General features: G+C 28.3%; 1 protein-coding gene across 3 annotated transcripts in view; it reads right to left on the bottom strand.

Moving 5' to 3' along the window:
- Window positions 1–1,394: 1,394 nt before the first annotated feature.
- Window positions 1,395–19,327, bottom strand: part of dom (domino helicase) — a 209,334-nt gene continuing 191,401 nt past the window's right edge. For all 3 annotated transcript variants that reach the window (XM_075364173.1, XM_075364174.1, XM_075364175.1), the window contains 5 exons: window positions 18,504–18,635; window positions 13,831–13,956; window positions 12,441–12,611; window positions 11,333–11,488; window positions 1,395–6,777 (listed from right to left, as the gene is read on the bottom strand). In XM_075364173.1, the coding sequence (XP_075220288.1) occupies window positions 6,568–6,777; window positions 11,333–11,488; window positions 12,441–12,611; window positions 13,831–13,956; window positions 18,504–18,635 (795 nt within the window). In that variant the 3' untranslated portion in view covers window positions 1,395–6,567. The remainder of the gene's footprint in view (window positions 6,778–11,332; window positions 11,489–12,440; window positions 12,612–13,830; window positions 13,957–18,503; window positions 18,636–19,327) is intronic.

The following is a 19,327-nucleotide window of genomic DNA, read 5'->3' as shown; positions in this document are numbered from 1 at the left end:
TATCTGTAAGTCACATAAAAAAGGCATATATTTAATAAATAATCTTATGTTATTTCTAGTGTAACTGAAGAAAGTTATTAAGTTAATGAAATTCATAGCAAAGATAAAACACGTCTAGTACAGTCAAAGGTAGAAGTGCAAGTGTTGTATAATATTAAACTCTGTTATACTTCAGATCAGTTTTATATTAAATAAGGTCTCAATCACAGATTTGGGCTAATAATAAAATGTGAATTTATTTTCATAAAAAAAATAATTAAATTTCAAATATAAAAAAAGGACATCAGAGGACATTATAACTTAACTTAGAAAGGAGTAATATATTACTAAACAGGTTTTGGACATTTTAAACAAGTAAGCAAACATTATTCATTTTCAAGCATTTATAAATGATTATTTATCAACAGAGATCAAGCATTACAATTACAGGATGAACAACAATGTAATGATCAATTATTGTTATGCTAAATTTAATTCATCACAGTACCTGAAGCAATTATGTCTATCTATAAAATCTTAAAATGTATACAATATTTAATGCTTAGAGATTCTTTTGACTGATTTTAATGAAGGAATATGTTTAAAAATTCTTGGTAAGAAAGGGAAAAGACTAAAAAAAAGGACCAGAAAGACAGAAACTACTCATTCTATCCTTACAGATTTTTTTCAAAAAGTTATTGTACAGATAGAAAAAAATATAAAATAAAATATGTATGGTTCCATCAAGCATAAATTTAAGGAACAGAAATATAACATGAACAGCTGTCTCATAATCAGTGAAACTTTACATTGTTAACCCAATAGTTAAAAATTTTTAAATAATTATGCTGTCTATATACTACCAGAAGGACTGAAAATTAGCCTGAAATCAATTGCACTAACAATTAACTCTAGCATGGCATAATTAATGGACTTTACTGGTAAAATACATTTAACAATATTATAAAAAATATGTACAGTTAACTTATACAAATATTTTTCTTTAGTTTACATTAATAACAGGATACTAAATACAAAGTACTTAAAAACAATAAAAGCACCTGTTTACAGCCTAATTTATGAAGAAAAAACATTTAGGCATTAAACATAACAATATCATTATTTTATACACAATGTTTTATATACAATTTTATTAAGTATAATACAACATACAAAAATACTAATTTAACTAATAAAATTACCAGATTACTATTAGAATATAACATGAATTATTATTTACATTAAGGGTAAATAACAAAATTAATTTATTTATTTTTTATTTTTTGTTTAATAAAGATTAAATGTTTTATAAATAAAGACAACTGTTTAAAACTAAAGTTACATTTTTATATACATTTTAATATTACTAATTAAAATCAAATGGCTTTGAGTACAAAAACTGAATTCTTTTTTTAAATTTATGATTAATTAATTGACAATACAAAAGAGATTTTCTGAAATTATAATACATTTTTTTAATTTATGTTAAATATTACATTATTTACATTTTACTAGAGTAAAAAATAATGACAATTATAATTTGAGTGACAAATTTCTTAGTGTAAGCACAAACAATTTAAAAAATTCCTAAACTGAGATATCACTTAAAAACTTATATTTGGTTTAATATAAATGTTTTATAAATAAGGATTATTTTTTAATCAACTTTTATTCTAATTTCATATCTAAGATAATGTTATGTACAAAATTAATTTATATACAAATAACATTCACACAGAAATATATACAATAAGCATTTTAAAGAGAAATGTTTCATTAGAAAATAATTTATAATAAAATTCTGTCGATACAAAAACTAAAAATACGTATGGATTCCTTTGTACATCTCATTTTCAAAATTTACATGATAAATTTCAAATATATTTTTATTTCTATTTATATAATAAACAAAATGTTATTAGTACCAGTAACAACCATAATAAATTACACAGTAATTTGATTAGTCCATAATCAGTTATTAGTTCTTTTTTTTTTTTTTAATATTAATAATATTAAAGCTTTTGAACATTAACATTGAATAATAATAAACAGGAAAATCTGTTAAGTTACAAATAAATTAATTGATACAGATATCTACTTACTACAAATTATTGTAATATATGTAAAAAATTATTCAACCTAACACTTATAATTTAGCCCAGTAAAACTAAAATTAATTCTAGATTAGATTTTAGCAATAGAGGCCTAACCACTTGATAGGCACCTCAGCCACAAGTCTGCCATTTTCTTCTTATTATTTTTAGTCTGGTAATTGCAGAATTCCCAGTTCTGTAATCCCCAGAAAAGAAAGAGATTTCCTATACAGTCCCAGAGGCAGAGTTATTATTATTACATCATGAGTACCAATAAAGAAGTGGCTGCCCCAACGGCTTTTAAGAATGTGTAAGGACGGTGCAACAGTCAAACCAGCGTATATGTGAAGCACTTACATAGTAAATATCCAAAGAAGGACGAAGAATTAGGAAAGGGAAGGGCACAGAAAGGAGTGATCAACAATACAGGGACAGTGATCAAATTAGTAAAAAAATTAACACTACATCCTAATATATACAGGTTAAATTCAAATGAGATAATAGCAGTTTCACATGGTCAGTACTTAAAGGGCTGCTGGAATTATAAAAATATCCTTATCACTGCAAAGTCACACTGGTGGAATCAGCTTATATAGTCTTTTTTTCTTAATTTTATCACATATCCTCATATAATGATTCATCATGTATTGTTTTTTGAAAAGACTGATGTTATTTAATTATTAATACTAGCAACTACTATGGTTTTTGTTTTTGTTTAAGATGAGATCATTTTATAGATATGAAAAATACCACACCATTATCTTTTAAAGAAGATAATTTTTTTTATAGTTTTAACCCCAAGGTCCCCTTTTAAGAACAGTTACACATATTACTTCTCATTAACGTAAATAATTAGATTATAAAAAATAACCCAAAAATAAAATAAACCTGATTCCAAAAACTGTTTAAAAACTTGTAAATTAGTGAATTTTTTTGCAAATAAAGTTAATTAAATATATACAAATTTCTTTGTATTAAAGAATTTTTAATTATAGTTGTGTAAAAAAGGATGAAAATATTTGTAAATATCTTATAAAAAAACAAACTTTTACTTAAAAAATCAATAAAGCTTCTCAAAGTATAAATATATATTTTTTCACTTATGATTTACTGAAAATTTATTAAATTAACAATATTTTTAAGCAAAGTCAAAAGAATCTGTAGTGAAATTTACAAATCATCAAATGATATTTTGGTAAGGTTGATTTTTATATTATAACTTACATGACACTAACTATCCAATCTCGCATTTAACCAGATCTCTACACCAGGTGCAAGCTGTCCAAGTGAAGTTTGTTATGTATGTTTTTGTACAATGTAGTTGGGTCCAGATGTTTACAATACTTTGTTGATTTAGTACATCACTCGCAAAACAGTAAGGTTAATACAGTACAGTTAATTTTAGGTTTTTTTTATTATTTTTATGTGGTCATGGTTTACTTTTTATTTTAAACTTCTATTTTAGTGAAGGAATTGGATAGTTTTATTCAGGTAAAATAAAATGATTACTGTAATTTTATTAATTTTTACCGAGTAGTAAAAAACCATTGTTGATTATTGAATTAAGATTATATGAATTATATAGTCTCAGTTCAATATCCCTTATTTATTTCTGAATGCATTTTCCTCTCAAATTTAGTTTTTTATTATTTTTTTTTTATAATTCCCATTTTGTACAAAACTTTAGGATTATTTTACAAACATTTTAGAATTAAAGATATCGTAGCAATATTTTAATATGCAAGAGTATGCAATGAGAGTAAATACAAAAAACTAAAATAATGAAAGTAAAAAACAAACAGGATTTAGTAGTGGTAAGAATACGATCAAAAAAAGGTCGTTTTCAGAAAAATGGTAAAAAAATCATCCATCCTCTGATAAACGTTTAAAAAATGTTTTAATAATTAGAGAAATGATGTATAATAGTATATTTATAGGTTTTATTTTAATTAGTACCAAATATTTTCATTATTTTCAAAGCAAAAGAAAATATAGTGTTATTCTGGTTTGATGGAGACACCTCAATGAAAGCAGCAACAGGAAATGATCAAATAAAATTCCCCATCTGATATGGTAAGCATAGAATATCTGATATTATTACTAATAAAGTAAAATCTGTCATTCTTTTGAACAAAATGTAGTCAATTTGAAACTGCCTCATTTGAGCCAATTTGAAAGAATTTACACACAGCATACTTATTTTGACTGAATTATAAAACCAGTGAAAATATTATTTTGATCTGTTTTTAATTCCAGCAAAGCTGGATGGATAAAATTGAAAAATTGACATGGTGGAATGGACTTGCCTCAGGGACAGGTAACCATACAATAGTGATACTAACTCTATTGTGAAAAGATTTTTAATTCTGACCTAGTAGCAAGTAAGCATACTAATTCATGACTAAACACAAATTACGATTTTACTTAGGAAGTACAATATTTTTTTAGATTGTAACCTTTTTTAGATAATACCTGATAAATACCTGTTTCTTGGATCTAATAATACTATCACTTGGCTTCTTGCTTTGACCTTGAAAATTATGAAGATATTCAGTTACACATTCAAGAAGTGGTTTATTTGTAATGTGTAGCAATAATAGCAAATAACATAATAAAGGATAAAATAAGAGAAAAAAATATATATAAATTTTGTGTACACTATTCAAAATATAATTTCAATTACACAAAATTATTAATGAAATATTCTTTCATACACACGCAAGAAAATTTGTCAAAAAATATTTTATTAAAATTACACCTTTACTAAATTTTTGGCAAACATCTTAAATGAAAATCTGTTTCACTCAGCCAAAAAGTTACTCAATAATTTTGGCTATTATATGTAACATTATATAAACCCATTTAGTGTATTAATTAAAAAAACTTTAAAATGCAAATTCAGGGGAGTACCATGTAATGAATAATATCAAATAAAATGGGTTTTATTTAGTTGCTAAGTAAAACTTTTTTTAAACTTTTACACAAATAAATGAAGATTAGATTACAACTATAATGGAAGCACAGAAAAAATATACATCTCTAATTCCATTAGAGACAGTAAATGGAAGAAAAAGAACAATGCTCATTGTTAAAAGAAAATAATTTTTCATCACTTAAAAAAAAGGAAATTTATTGAAGTTTTAGCAAAAAAAAGAACAAGATCATAATTAAACAATCTAAAAAAAAATAAATAAAGTCCTCTACTGCACTGATCTAAACTTATAATTAAACATTATATTAATAACATAACTTTAGTATACTCCTTTTTAAAAAAAAAATACATATGTATTACCTTTGTTATAAATAAAAATATGTAATATATTACTGTTATTACTAGACAGTACAGTTAAAAATGAGACTGACCCAGCGATGCACATATTAACTGAACAGGAGAGAAAATCATAGGGAAAGAACATACATATGTTTGACATACCGTAGTATATAGTGATGTAATAACTTCAATTTTCCCTAGCTGCTCCCTTACCAATGTACATCACTGTCAAAGTGTAATCTCATTCTTACCTGATTTTAACAATTACAATCGACAAGAGATGAATACATTAACTAAGGATGCTTTAAAATTAAAGAAATTTGCTAGAAACAAAAATGAATGTAATCTTAATTATAACTACAACTAATATTACAACAATATTTAGTAACTTATCCTAATTTTACAAATATTATAAGAGTACTCTACACATAATTGTAAAAAAGAAAACAAAAAGCACTTTTTTAAGTAAAAAGAGCTAATAACATATTCATTAAACTACACTAAAAATTTTAACTTTAACAACTGTATGTACAACAACAGTTACAGTTACAGTCAATTTCTGCTAATCATATTTTTTACAAAATGTATTAAAACAATTCAAGAAAATGGAAATCAAACGTCACATTTTTTCATTTAAATCTAGACATAATAAATATCAAGTATCCTCTTATCATAACTAGAACTGTTAACTTTCAAATTCAAAATTCTTACCAAATTATGATAAAATATAAATATTCCAATAATAAAAAAAACCTATCAAACATTTGTTGAATGAAGTTAATACATTATTAATTTTGAGAAGAAATTAATTAACAATTGTTACGCTATGGCAATCAAAGTTTATAATTAGCTCATTATTAGTAGTGTTATTCAGATAATGTACAATTTTATTGCAATACAAAAAATTATACTGCAACATTTTTAAACTAATTGTACCTGTAGATTATGAGCTCTTTACAACATAGTACATATTTAAAACCTTAACACAGTAATAAACCTTGTGTTAAAATAAAAGCAAACAACAAAAACCTTTTTTCCTTAAAAATATTTCTTACATCTATGCAAATATTTTACTTAGATTAAACCTAATTGTTGACATAAACCAAATGAACAGCACACATTCTTAACTCTTAAAAATTCAAAACTGAAGATCAAGTAGGAACAGTATACATAAAATAAAATTTAGGCCAGACAGACAAAGTATAAATGAATACTAATGTTTATTTATTCTTGATTAGTGTTGTTTCTAGACAATAACTGAGGAAGTACTTTGCTTACGCCTTCAGTAGTACCTTGATGCGTTGGTAAAGTCAACATAGTTGGGGCCTGACTAACGGCAACAGCTACAAGTGGTGTACCACCACTTGAAGTAGCTAAGCGAACAGGACTCTGTCGCACAGCAATTCCTTGGCCTTGTTGAAGTGCTGCTGAAACCTAATAAAAAAGTTATAGTAAATTTGTTTGTTTGTATTGTTATGATACAATTGTATTATAAAATTATGATCAAAGCAAATCATAATTTTTAAAACATGTTACTTAGTAAATGTGAACAATTATAAGGGTGTTTAAGAAAAGAGAAAGTGTTTCTTTCCTGAGTAATGTTCATCTGCACCTGTAAAATCAATAATTGTAACTGGAGAAAAATTAGGCTGGGAGGTACTACTTATCTACTTTGGAGCCCAATCCTTAATCTATCATGTTTGTTTGTTTGAGAGCCTATCTATTTAAATTATTATATGGTTTCAATAAATATCACAGCGATTAAGAGATTAATATACTGATGAGACATCAAAATAAAAACTTTTTTTGCTGCATAATGAACTAATATAATGATGGAAGAACATTAATACTATAGCTGGGAATTGTGATGAAAAACAGCAAAGTTGTTAATTTTACTGAATCAACAGCTATTTTTCTATTTACTAAATGTCTCATCATTTCTTTTTGTGATGTTACGCTGTGAACAGTTTACAAATCAACATTAAATACTGCTTAATACTAGATAAATACTGAAGATTTATCTATAAAATTTTTATACCTAGCTTTCTCCACTGCATAAATATGAGGAAAGACAATTTAATTCCATGCACCTGTAAATAAATACTGTGTTGGCCCAAATATAAGATGGCCTCACATATAAGATGACCCTGAGTTTTTGAGGGGTGTTTATTAGAAAAAAATAATAGTCACATTCAAAACTGCTTTCACACATATTTAATCAAACACATTGAAATTTCATCTATAAATAAATAATAAACATATCTTAAAGTAAAATTAAAAATCAACATCAACATTTCTATTTTAACATAAAATGTAATTAGGTTATCATTCTCAATCATCAACTTCCTCCTCCTCCTCTTCCAGTTCATCTTCACTAAGGGAACTAGATTCAGAGCTAGAGTCTTTCCACAGTTTGTCATCTTCAGTACCATCAACCTTATTAGAAACACAACACTTCTTAAACCCTTTGACGATTGCTTCACATTTGATCGCACTCCAAGCTGTGGTTATACATTTGGCCAATAGTTGTAGGCTTGATTTCTTTCAACTTGCCTGTTGGAGTTAACCCATGGTCCCCATTAAGGGGACAATGCCACAATAGGCATTGTATTCCTTCCAAAGATGATCCTTAAAAGGCTTATTGACAACAACGTCAAGGACCTGAAGTTTGGAAGTCATTCCCCCATGGATCACAACAAGATCAGTGTTCATTTCAGCAACCTACTTCTTTATATTCTCTGTTGTGTGCCCACAAAATGAATTCAGAACTAGCATGCCCCTCTGCCGTAGTAAAACACTTGGTCAACGTCTCCAAACTACCTTCAGTCAATCTGCCATCAGTTCTGTCATCCATCCCTTCTCCTGTGCTCTGGAAATAACTCCAGCTGGCAACTGTTCCTTTGGCAGTGTCTTTCTCTTTAATATGACATAAGGTGGAAGTTTTCTTCCATCTGCGGTAACTGCTAACATGACTGTAATGAGTGGCTTTTCATTGTCTGTATGTCTAAGCAATACTATTTACACACCCTTACAGTAACATTTAATGGCATGCCAAAAAAAAAAAAAAAAAACTGGGGTTTGGTCAGCACTTGCCATCTGGCCAAGAAGATAATTATGCTCTTTCTTCAGCTTAATTATATAACGTTGATATGTGATCAAATCATCTGTATAATCTGGCAGTAGACGCTGAGCAAGAGTTGTACAGTGTCGCAAGTACCATCCAGAACAGCGCATCATTCGTGACTTATTGGCAAGTCTTCATTTCATTTCTCCTGCACATATAGAAACACATGCTTATCAATTGCATCAAATTTCCCATTTTTGGGTCCTCTGAATGGTTTCCATGTTGCACCGGCTTTTTGAAGTTTTTCTTCTTTTCACCAAAGTCCAATATTGCATTCAGAAACACCAAACATTTTAGAAGCTTGTACGTTATTATTATGTTTTGCTTCACACAAAACACATAATTTGAAGTTCGCTTCATAACTTCTTCGCTCTCCTTTATTTATCTGCAATAGCAATGACACTCTCCTTTCAATACTTTCTGCCATGATAGGTAACCTAAAACTACTCCCATCTACCAGTGCGGTAATGAACAGAATATGAATGCGCATGCGCTCCGAGTTATGAACGAATTATGTTCATGTGACTATAACATTATAATAAATTAAAAAGTAACAAATCTGATAAATCCACTGTTGCAAAATTCACATACGCTGATATGCACATTAAAAAAAAGAAGAAATAATGCATGGAATTAATTCATGCTTGTCTGAACGAACCTATCGATGACAAAGCTAGAAAAATGTCAGTTTAGTTTTGACCTAGAGCTTTGCTGATGTGCACGTGTTTTTCTCATAACAAGCCAGTTTTGTAAATGCAAAAACCAGTATAAAGTCCTCTTACTAATGTCCTTATATGTTACGCTGCACATAAAAGACAAATATAGTTTTTATAAGTACACAGAAAAAAATGTAGTTTTATATTCGGGCCAATATGGTAGATATTCACAGCTGTGTTAGCGAGTACAGTCGTCTCTGAATTATTTCCCTTGTGCATCTATATAATAGTCTAGATATTGTTCCAATTTCTCCAAAAAGTCCTGAAATTTTTTTTCTGGAATATGCTTGAGTTCATATGTTATGTTGGATTTTGGTAGGGTAAAAAAATACCCATTCTACTGGCAAAGTTTTTGATTTTTGTAGCCGCCAGAAATTATAAGACAGCTAAGGTGAGTGACGGAACAGGATGACATGTCAATTTGGCAAGTGATTTTTTTTTTGCCAAGCAATAAGCACACATGACTTTGTACTGCCATAATGGATGTTGTATTTGTTGGACACAATTTAGGTCTTTTCTTTTGAACAATATCTAACATCTGTTCAGGACCACTAATCATTTTACCAGCAATTTTTACTTTTGACAGTCTACTTCTGCAGTTAAAGAGTTCTGTCTACCGCTTAATTTCCCACAAAGTTTAATGTTAATACATTGATCTAAATTTTTATTAATCATTTTTAGGCTAAAATTTAATGGTAGATCTTTATTGTTTTCCAATATCCAACTAATAATTGGTTTAAGGTTCATATACACATTACTTAAAACATATATAAATAAGATTACTAACACATAATATAACCTCATCCAAGTGACATCATTCAGCCATTCTGGGAATTAAATTGTCATAGATTTTATATATATATATATATATATATATACATACATAAATCCACCTTTAAAGCAATTTTAAATATGAAAAATCCAATCTCCCTCCAATAGAGAAAGAGAACATAGAATGTGGTATACTATATCTTTACCTGCTAATGTATTCAATTATTTTCTTCAGAGCTGTGAATAGAAACCACTGCCTTTTTTTCATTATCACATCTCTAAATGCTGTATGTATAAACAGCAGTCATTTGTTTACAAAATTTAACTTGCTGTTAATTTCACTGAGAAAAAAGAAGTGGAACTGGCGTCAATTATTTGGATATTAGCGACTTATTATGAATATTATGGAAACACATTTTTAAAGATTATTTTACTCTTAACTGCTCATCAAGTTTAGAAAATTAACATCCTAAACAGAATTAAATTACAAATATTTTTTCTGAAATGCATCATGGCGTGAGTGCCAATATTACTAAATGTTTCAATTTACCTACACAAATACATGACTTGACCAACTGGGTTGGTCTAGTGGTAAACTTGTCTTTGGAAATCAGCTGATTTTGAAGTTGACAGTTCCAATGTTCAAATCCTAGTAAAAGCAGTTACTTTTATACAGATTTGAATACTAGATCGTGGGTACTGGTGTTCTTTGGTGGTTGGGTTTTAATTAACCACAACCACACATCTCAGAAATGGTTGACCTGAGACTGTAGTTTAGAATGAAAGATAATGTGGAAACATTCGAACTTAACACTTGTGAAGGTGATGATGAACTCTATATTGGAAAATAGTAATTATGAAACTTACTGATTCTTGCCAACCCTGATATGGCTATTTATTAGATCAGATCTGTGTCTGTTGATATTTAGATGCCAACTCTGGGAAGTTATACGTTTGATCACTGTAATAAATTAGTTAAAAAATTCTTTTATATAAAACAACTATGTAAATGAGTAAAATGGTCAATTTTCTTAGAACTCTAAATTTCATTAATTAGACAATATGGTTAAATATCTCCACACTAGTAAACAGAATTATTTAATAGTGGTAAAATATTCCGCAGACATTAATAGACTGATGCAAAAATGTAACAATTTAGTAGTAACCACAATGCATTATATAATAATTTTTTAAAATGTATAATATATCTGCCGGTGTATAATTTGTTTTGAGAAAAACATAATGAAAAATACAGGAACTCTACAAAAGTCAATCATTAAATTACTAACAGCAATTGTAAATAAAAATCTATATTACTGTTACATGGCATTCTGAGATTCTATGTTAATTTATTATAAATCTGCATAAAAAAAATTACCTGTGACAATAAGGCTTGTTGACTGACAGTAGAGCCAACCTTAATAGTGCCACTTAATCCACCAGCAGCAACACTGACATTAGGTCGACCAGTAGAATCTAATGAAACGTTTGATACAGATGTTCTAACACCAGAACCTTGAGAAGCTGTTACAACCTACAAGTAAAATATGAAATATTATGAACATCAGATCGATGCTTATTACTTTATAATTAGCACTTCAAATATTTTTAAAAATATTTACTTCTAGTGTTATATAAGGATAATTTTAAAAACAATTCTTTAGTTTAAACAAATGTGCAATATCATAATGTATCAACAAAAAACTTCAAAATGTAGTTTTCATTTAACAGCATTTTAAATAATTTAATTTTTGTTTCATTTGGCAATTGTTTAATTTCTTTAGTCATCTCCCATTAATTGACAGTGATAGTTTCTTATGTTTTGTAGTATAAGTTATGTAAATGTTATATTTTGATTACTGTCTTATGCATTTTTATTTATTTAAAAAAAAGTTGAATATTATTTAAAACTTGATTTTATCTTTATTACATCATGAATATTTGTTCATTTGACATGAATTTTTAGAATTCATTAAGAAGCAACAATGAGATTCCACCAGGAATGAAGCATGTTGCCAGCCAGTTGATAAAAAATGATCCAGTAAAATGTTTACATGGTCATGCTGGCTGAAAGGCAGTCAGACAGAATATAGCTAAGATCAACTGTAACCCACATTTAATGCTAATGTAAAGTCTTTACACGAGCTGTGGATAACAGGTAAATATTCAAAAACTTTGAGATCAATTGGGTTATGAACATGTAGAATACATGAATTTGTGATAAATCCAACCAAGCGTACATACATTCTAGTAATGATATGCAACAGCAAATGAAATTAATGCTTAAAATAACAAAGTGCAAAAATACATATATATATTTTAATATTTTATATACAAAATATTTAGTCTCTATACAAAATATTAAGTTAGAGATACTAAATATAATTTATTATTACACATTATTACGTGTAATAATTACAATTTTCTTTAAAAAAAATAACTATTTTTTAATCAAATAAAAATTCATACTAATAAAACAACTCTACCTGTATTTGTTTAAGAGATTGTTGAGTAGTAGCTACAGGTATAACTCTTGTAGAACCAAGAGTAGTTACAGTTCCTTGCCCAGTCTTCGTTAGTACTGCATGAGATATGACCTGAGGCTGAACTTGACCAGCTTGTGCAGTACCGCTTCCACTGACACCGCTAGTACTAACCTATTGCAGGATAATTAAAGCTATATTTAAGCTAATTAATAATAATAATACTTCCAGTTTCTGTTTTGCCCCTTCATTGAACACTGAAGACTCTTTCTGATGCAGAATCAATGGAAATGAAACTGTTTCTTAGCCTTTAATTTTATAAATGATATTATATTTTATTCTAATATTATTTTTATCAGTTCACAATCTTATCCTCATGACTTCTAAGAAAGAGCATTCAAGATATGTATTTTTTTTTTTTTTTTAATAAAAATAATAATATAGAGTTTCTAATAAAAATAATTGTATTGAAAAATTTCTAAGACATTAATGATTAAATAATTGACATAAGCAAAAACCACAATTTTAAAAAAATTAAATTTATTAGAAAATTAGATTAAACATGAGGTAAAATTGGAATAAAATATATTAAATTCATTCTTAAGGCACACATTCTTAAAAAAAAAAACTGAAACAAGCACTTCTGGAAATATGTTTATATGAACCCTTTTTTTTACTGATGTGGGGGGGACAAAATTAAGCAAAATATTGAACAAATCTTTTTTCACAGTCTACTTCACCAATTATCTTATTATACACTACTGTTTTATTAAAAAATTATTTTTATTGTATTCATTATTATTTTTTTTTTTGCAAATAAAAAGTAACTACAAAAAGCTGTTAAAATTTTGGTAGTTGCTCTTTATTTCCTCAGCTTTTCAGATCCTGATATAAAATTTAACTATTAAAATTTATTGATTAATGAATGAAATGAAAGTTATGTTTAAGCAGTTTTATATATATATATATATATATATATATATATATATATATATATATACACACACATGGATGTTCCTTCTGATGAAGCAGAGATCTCTGCTGAAGTACAAAGATAATGAATAAAAGCAGCAAGCGATTAAACTATTTAGAATGATTTTAAGCCACAGACAGATGCCCCAGCCCCAGTCCTTGAGAAGTGAAGTTATGAATTTTACCACATCAAAAGTCTGTCTACTTTAATTACTACTACTTTGTCTTTTATAATTTAGTTTCTTTTCAGGTATCTGTAAAGTCTGTATACTTTGTTATTTATTAGTATCATTAAACATAATAAATATTTTATATGTTTGTAAAATTATATAATTAAACTATCAAACTTGTTAAAAATGAAAATGTTAAAAAAAAAGAAACTATTTATTTCTACCATTTAAATTGTCACTATAATACATACATGAGTTATATGTTGTGGTTGAACATGTTTTATAACTTGTTGTATTTGCTGCATAGTCATTGTTGTGGACATAGGCTTCTGAGATTGAACAATTAATTGAGCTGGAACACCAGTTTTACCAGCAACCTGTTAATATGAAAAAATGTAAGTAATATTCATTGCTTTTATATATATACACAAGAAGTTTTTTAATACAAAGTATCTTTATTTAAAAAAAATATATCATACCTGCACAATTTTGAAATATCTAATAATTATGGTAACATATGTCTTAACTCAATATTCTACAGTAAGTGGTTTATAATATAATTCAAAATAGAATACTATATATTTAACATCAAACTAACAACACACTAACTTAAATTTTTCTTTTATTATTTGATGGCTAGTACATAAAACAGTGAAAGCTAGGAAACAAAAATAACGCTCAACTGTTAACACAAATTTTATTTAAAATTTAAAACTAAATGGCTATTTTGATTATTAAATAATTATAATAATGGAAAAATTGTATGTATGTGTGTGTGTGTATGTATATATATATATATATATATATATATATATATATATATATACACACACACAAAAATAATTAAATAAATAAGAAAGAATAAATATTAGTTTATAAATAAACTAAATTATTATACTTGAAAAATATAAATGATATAAATAAAAAATGGACTAAAAGAAGGAAATAATCTTCCTTTATAGAAAATGTTACCCATTTATTCATATTACTTGTTACCTATTTATTCATAATATTTGAACTAGGTTATACAACATTGAGAAATTGTTATGTAAAGAATTCTAAACAAATTTAAAACATATATAGACTACATTAATTGGTAACTCAAATTATAACTTCATTTAAAATCTTTTATTAAAAATAATAAAAGCATGGTGTTGGAGCGCCCTGATTATAAAATTTATTAAGTAATATTTTGAGGATATTCTATGCTTTTATTATTAAATGTAAAAGAAGAATAATTTTGTTAAATACTTGCTTTTTTGTACAAACAACTATTACCCTTGCAGTTATTTTTTATAGAACTTGAGAAAAATGCCCTTATGAAAATATCTACGTATTCCCAATTATTTATCTAAAATTAAATGTTTCATCTCAGATGATATGCTCACATTCGCTCTATTTCTGTTAATACATCATTGTTACATTTCTTTTCTCCAGTAAGCTTAGTGCAATCCAACTCTTCAATTTGGAGTCCTTCAATCTCACTCAGCTACGAGTAATATACACCTGACCTTCTGCAAATAATTTTTTTCCTAAATAAGCAATGGCATTATCTATAGTTCTGTCCTGCATCTTGTGTACAGTGGAAGCCCATACTACCATAGGAAACATTTTTCTTTCACTATTACTGTAAAAGTATTTTGCAGGAAATTTTACTGACTTCGGCTGAGTGATATGTAAATCATCTTGACCAAAATCTATTCGAAATCAAATATATATAAACCACCAGTTATATCATGGCCAACGTCAGTAATCCAAATATAACCTCATCCTGCAGTCTACTCGGGTGATTTTAAGTCTAGAAAAAATACTGAGCATGGCTATTCAGCAATCCCAAAAATTGGAAACATCCTTCCAAAATCTAGTAAAACAAAGAAAAGAAACCACCTGAACTCTTAAGGAGAATAAAAAGACAACACAGTAAGACATACTGAAGTGAATAGAAAAAGATTCAATAAAACACAGTCAAGAGATTACTACAAAACCTTCAAAAGTAAGCTCCAAAAATACGAACCCCCAACCCTACTATAATAAAGAATGAAAATGGTAAACTGGCCCATAACAATAAAGACAATGTGGAAATCCTAGCTAAATATTTCAACTTACTTCTAAATTGTGAAGAACAGACACAACTCCTAAACTTCAATACCAACACCTCAATAACAATGCCACCAGAAAACATAAACCCTCCCACAATAAAATAAGTTTATCAAGCACTGGGTGAGATGAAGAATTATAAATCAGTGGGAGAAGATCAGAAATTTGTAGAGATGCAGGAAGATTAGCAAAAATTTCCCTTCATCAACAGCTTGTCAACATCTGGATCATAGAATTACCAGAACACTGGACGGCAGCCCCCATCCATCCACTACACAAAGAAGAAGACAAAACAGACCCTAACAATAATATAGGGGAATCTCACTCCTAGACAAAAGATACAGAATTCTTTCAAGAATCATCCTCAACAGGATCCATTCACAACTTGAGAAAGAACTAGAAGATCCTTGGTCTAGACTAGCTGTCCAGACCAGACCAGACCATGAGTCTCAAGCTAACAACGGATTACAACAGCAAAAGAAATAGAATCATGGTGATAACATTTGTACATTTCAAAAAAGCTTATGACTGCATCCACAGAGAATCCCTACTAAAAATTCTAAGACACCTCGGAAACCAAATAATAAACATTATAAAACTCACAAACACTAAGTCAAAGGTAAAATTCAGAGGAGAGCTCTTGAAACCATTTGAAATTAAAACTGGACTGCGTCAAGGGAAGGTGATGGGCTCTAACCGCTATTATTCAATTGCGCTTTAGAAATGGTAATGAGGGAATGGCTCAATAAATGGCCCCCAAAAGTAAAAATAGGCTGAAAAATCAAAACAAACTGTCTTGGTTTCGCCTATGACTTGGCACTGCTAGCAAACGACATCGACAAAGCTAAATCACAGATATTAGAACTTTAAAACATTGCAAATAAAATTGATCTCAAAATATCATTTGAAAAGACAGAAATTTACCCCAATAACCAAGATGATTAAAAGAAATAAACATAAATGGTAATAAAATCAAAATAGTAACCTAATTTAAATACCTCTGAGAAATAATAACAAACAACCTAAACGAAAAAACCTTAATCCAATTAAGAGGAAAAAAACTAGCTAAAGCTCAAAAATTAACCTGGTAAACTTACAACAAAAAATGCCATCAATAAGCACAAAAATAAGACACTACAACACAGTTTTAAAACCAGAAGCCCCTTATACAGCAGAAACACTCTTCCACCTGAATGAACAATCAAAGACAGACAGACTCCAAAAAATCAAAAGAAGAATTGGAAGAACTTGTATCAATAAAAAGTACCAGAAAGACGGGCAGTGGTGGATTGTGCCCAACAAAGTTGTGTACAAAGTTAGAACCCACAACTGATACCATGCATAAGAGGAGACTAGGACTCCTAGGACTCTTTGGACATATCATGAGGATGCAAGATTCAAGACTTCTGAAACAGCTAATACAGTAGAACTCAACTCAAAAAACACCAAGTCAGGATGAAGATGGATCAGAAAAATAAGGGAGGATCTAAAGAAAACTGGCCTTACACCTGAAGACAACACAGATAAGATAAAATTAAATGAGAAAAACAAAAACACTCACCTAACACTCACAACAGAAAGTGTACAAAGATTGGAAGGACTGTAAGGCCCAAACAGTTCCATCGAAGAGGACTTTGATAATGTGATCATAGAAGATAATAATAATAAATACCAACAAATATGAATACAAATACAACAGGTGCAATTTTATAGTTTTTGTGTGAATATTCCTGTAAAACAACCAACCAGTGTGCAAAAAAATAGACTGAAATGTGTTGTTCAAAATTAGTTTAATATATTATAATTATGAAAAAAATCTGAGAATACCATATACTTATTTTACTAATCCTTTTGAGAATCATATTTCTATGCACTATACAAATTGTATTAATCCGATCAACCCAAGTATAGAATTAATAAAATAAAATAGGATGATATAATACCATATACTATATAAATGCCATGAAAAATGACATCCGTTTTACAAGTAAGTTTAGATTAACCTTTACCAATTTGCATGGTTAATAAACAATTCTTTTTTTGTTTCTATTTTTTAACTCTGTACATGGTAGCCAACTCTGATTATTTTCATACTAACAAGACCTTAATTTCACACCCAATAATATGTTTATGTTTGAATTTTTGCTGCTTGTAGGTATTTAAGGTACTCAAATTTCACTATTAGATAATTTATAAATATGAACATTAAACTATATATACCGCAAATAAGTACTCTTTCGTTTTCATATTTTAAACTATTCATTTATATTCAACACTAACAAATATTCTATAGTGCAAAATAGGAGGGCAAAGAAATGTTGATGAGCTGATATAGTGATAACTTAATTGAGAATAGAAAGGCCATGAATCAAATAACTGATGCCTTTTTACAAACAATTTAAAAAAAAAAATATATGTAGTGACTTTTCCATGAAATTCTTCTGCACCACATTGCACTATTATCTAGAACGAATGTGTGTGCAAAGTTTGAGCTTGCCAGCAAGTCATTAGTACATTTAAAATTGATCACAAGATTCTGAACATAGAAAAAGACATGATATGGAGCAAGCTAAATAAAACCGTATAAATATTAAAACAACTGTTGTTTCAGGCAATTTAAAATAAAAAGCATAAAAAATTTAGCTCTAAAATCTAAACCAGTAAATTTTCCAATCCCGATTGCCCACCAAAAGAGTTATCGCCAGCCATGAACAAAAGTTTAATGGAGGGGGATGGTAAAAAACATATTTCAATAATTCTGATCACAGAATTTGCATACACAGCAACATATTACCAATAGAAAATGTATACACGAGAATATACAAACCATGACTTGACCAAGCTGAGTCACTTTCTGCGATTGTATTTTCCGCTGCGATGCTAACAGCTGCTGATGTAATGTCAACTGTCTAATCTGTTGTGTGGCACCAGCTTTCATTCCAGCAGTACCAACCTTTACCTAAGGTAAAAGAAAAATGACATTTCACAAGAAAATAAAGCAACTGGATCTACATCAGTTTGGCTAGTTGTTTTGGTTGCATTGCTATATCACATAACCTGATGATAATTTCAAAAAGTTGTAAATATTAAAGTAATTTATCTTTCTATTTCATTTCATGAAATGTGAGTGAATCAAAATCTATTTTACAATAATTTTATTCTTTAAACTGTGCCTAGTCAAGTTAGTCTAATTTACATACCTACAACAATTACAATTAATCATTTAAAAATTAAATAAATATGCATAGAGTTGACAAAGCTTAACTTTAAGGGATAATTTAAACAAAATATAAACAATTTTCTCACTAAGTTTACAAATTAGAGAATGTGGTTTAAGGTTGTTTTATATATATATATATAAAACATAAATATATAAAACACATATATATATATATATATATATATATATATGTGTGTGTGTGTGTGTGTGTGTGTGTGTGTGTGTGTGTGTGTGGATCAAAAAATAAGTTACACCCTTTCCATGTTCTTGAACTGAAAGGGATATATTAATGTCTAGTGGTGGCAGCACTGGTTGTATTGTCTTAATACTTTCCCAGCAGCAATTCTGCACGACATTCGGTACATGTGTAGTGTCGTTGTCAATATGGCGTGTCCTCTAGAAGTTTTGTCCGACATACAGGTGCATTCGAT

Source organism: Lycorma delicatula, chromosome 4, assembly GCF_047948215.1.
Source record: "Lycorma delicatula isolate Av1 chromosome 4, ASM4794821v1, whole genome shotgun sequence".
NCBI lineage: Eukaryota > Metazoa > Arthropoda > Insecta > Hemiptera > Fulgoridae > Lycorma > Lycorma delicatula.
This window is presented reverse-complemented; position numbering and strand designations above follow the sequence as displayed.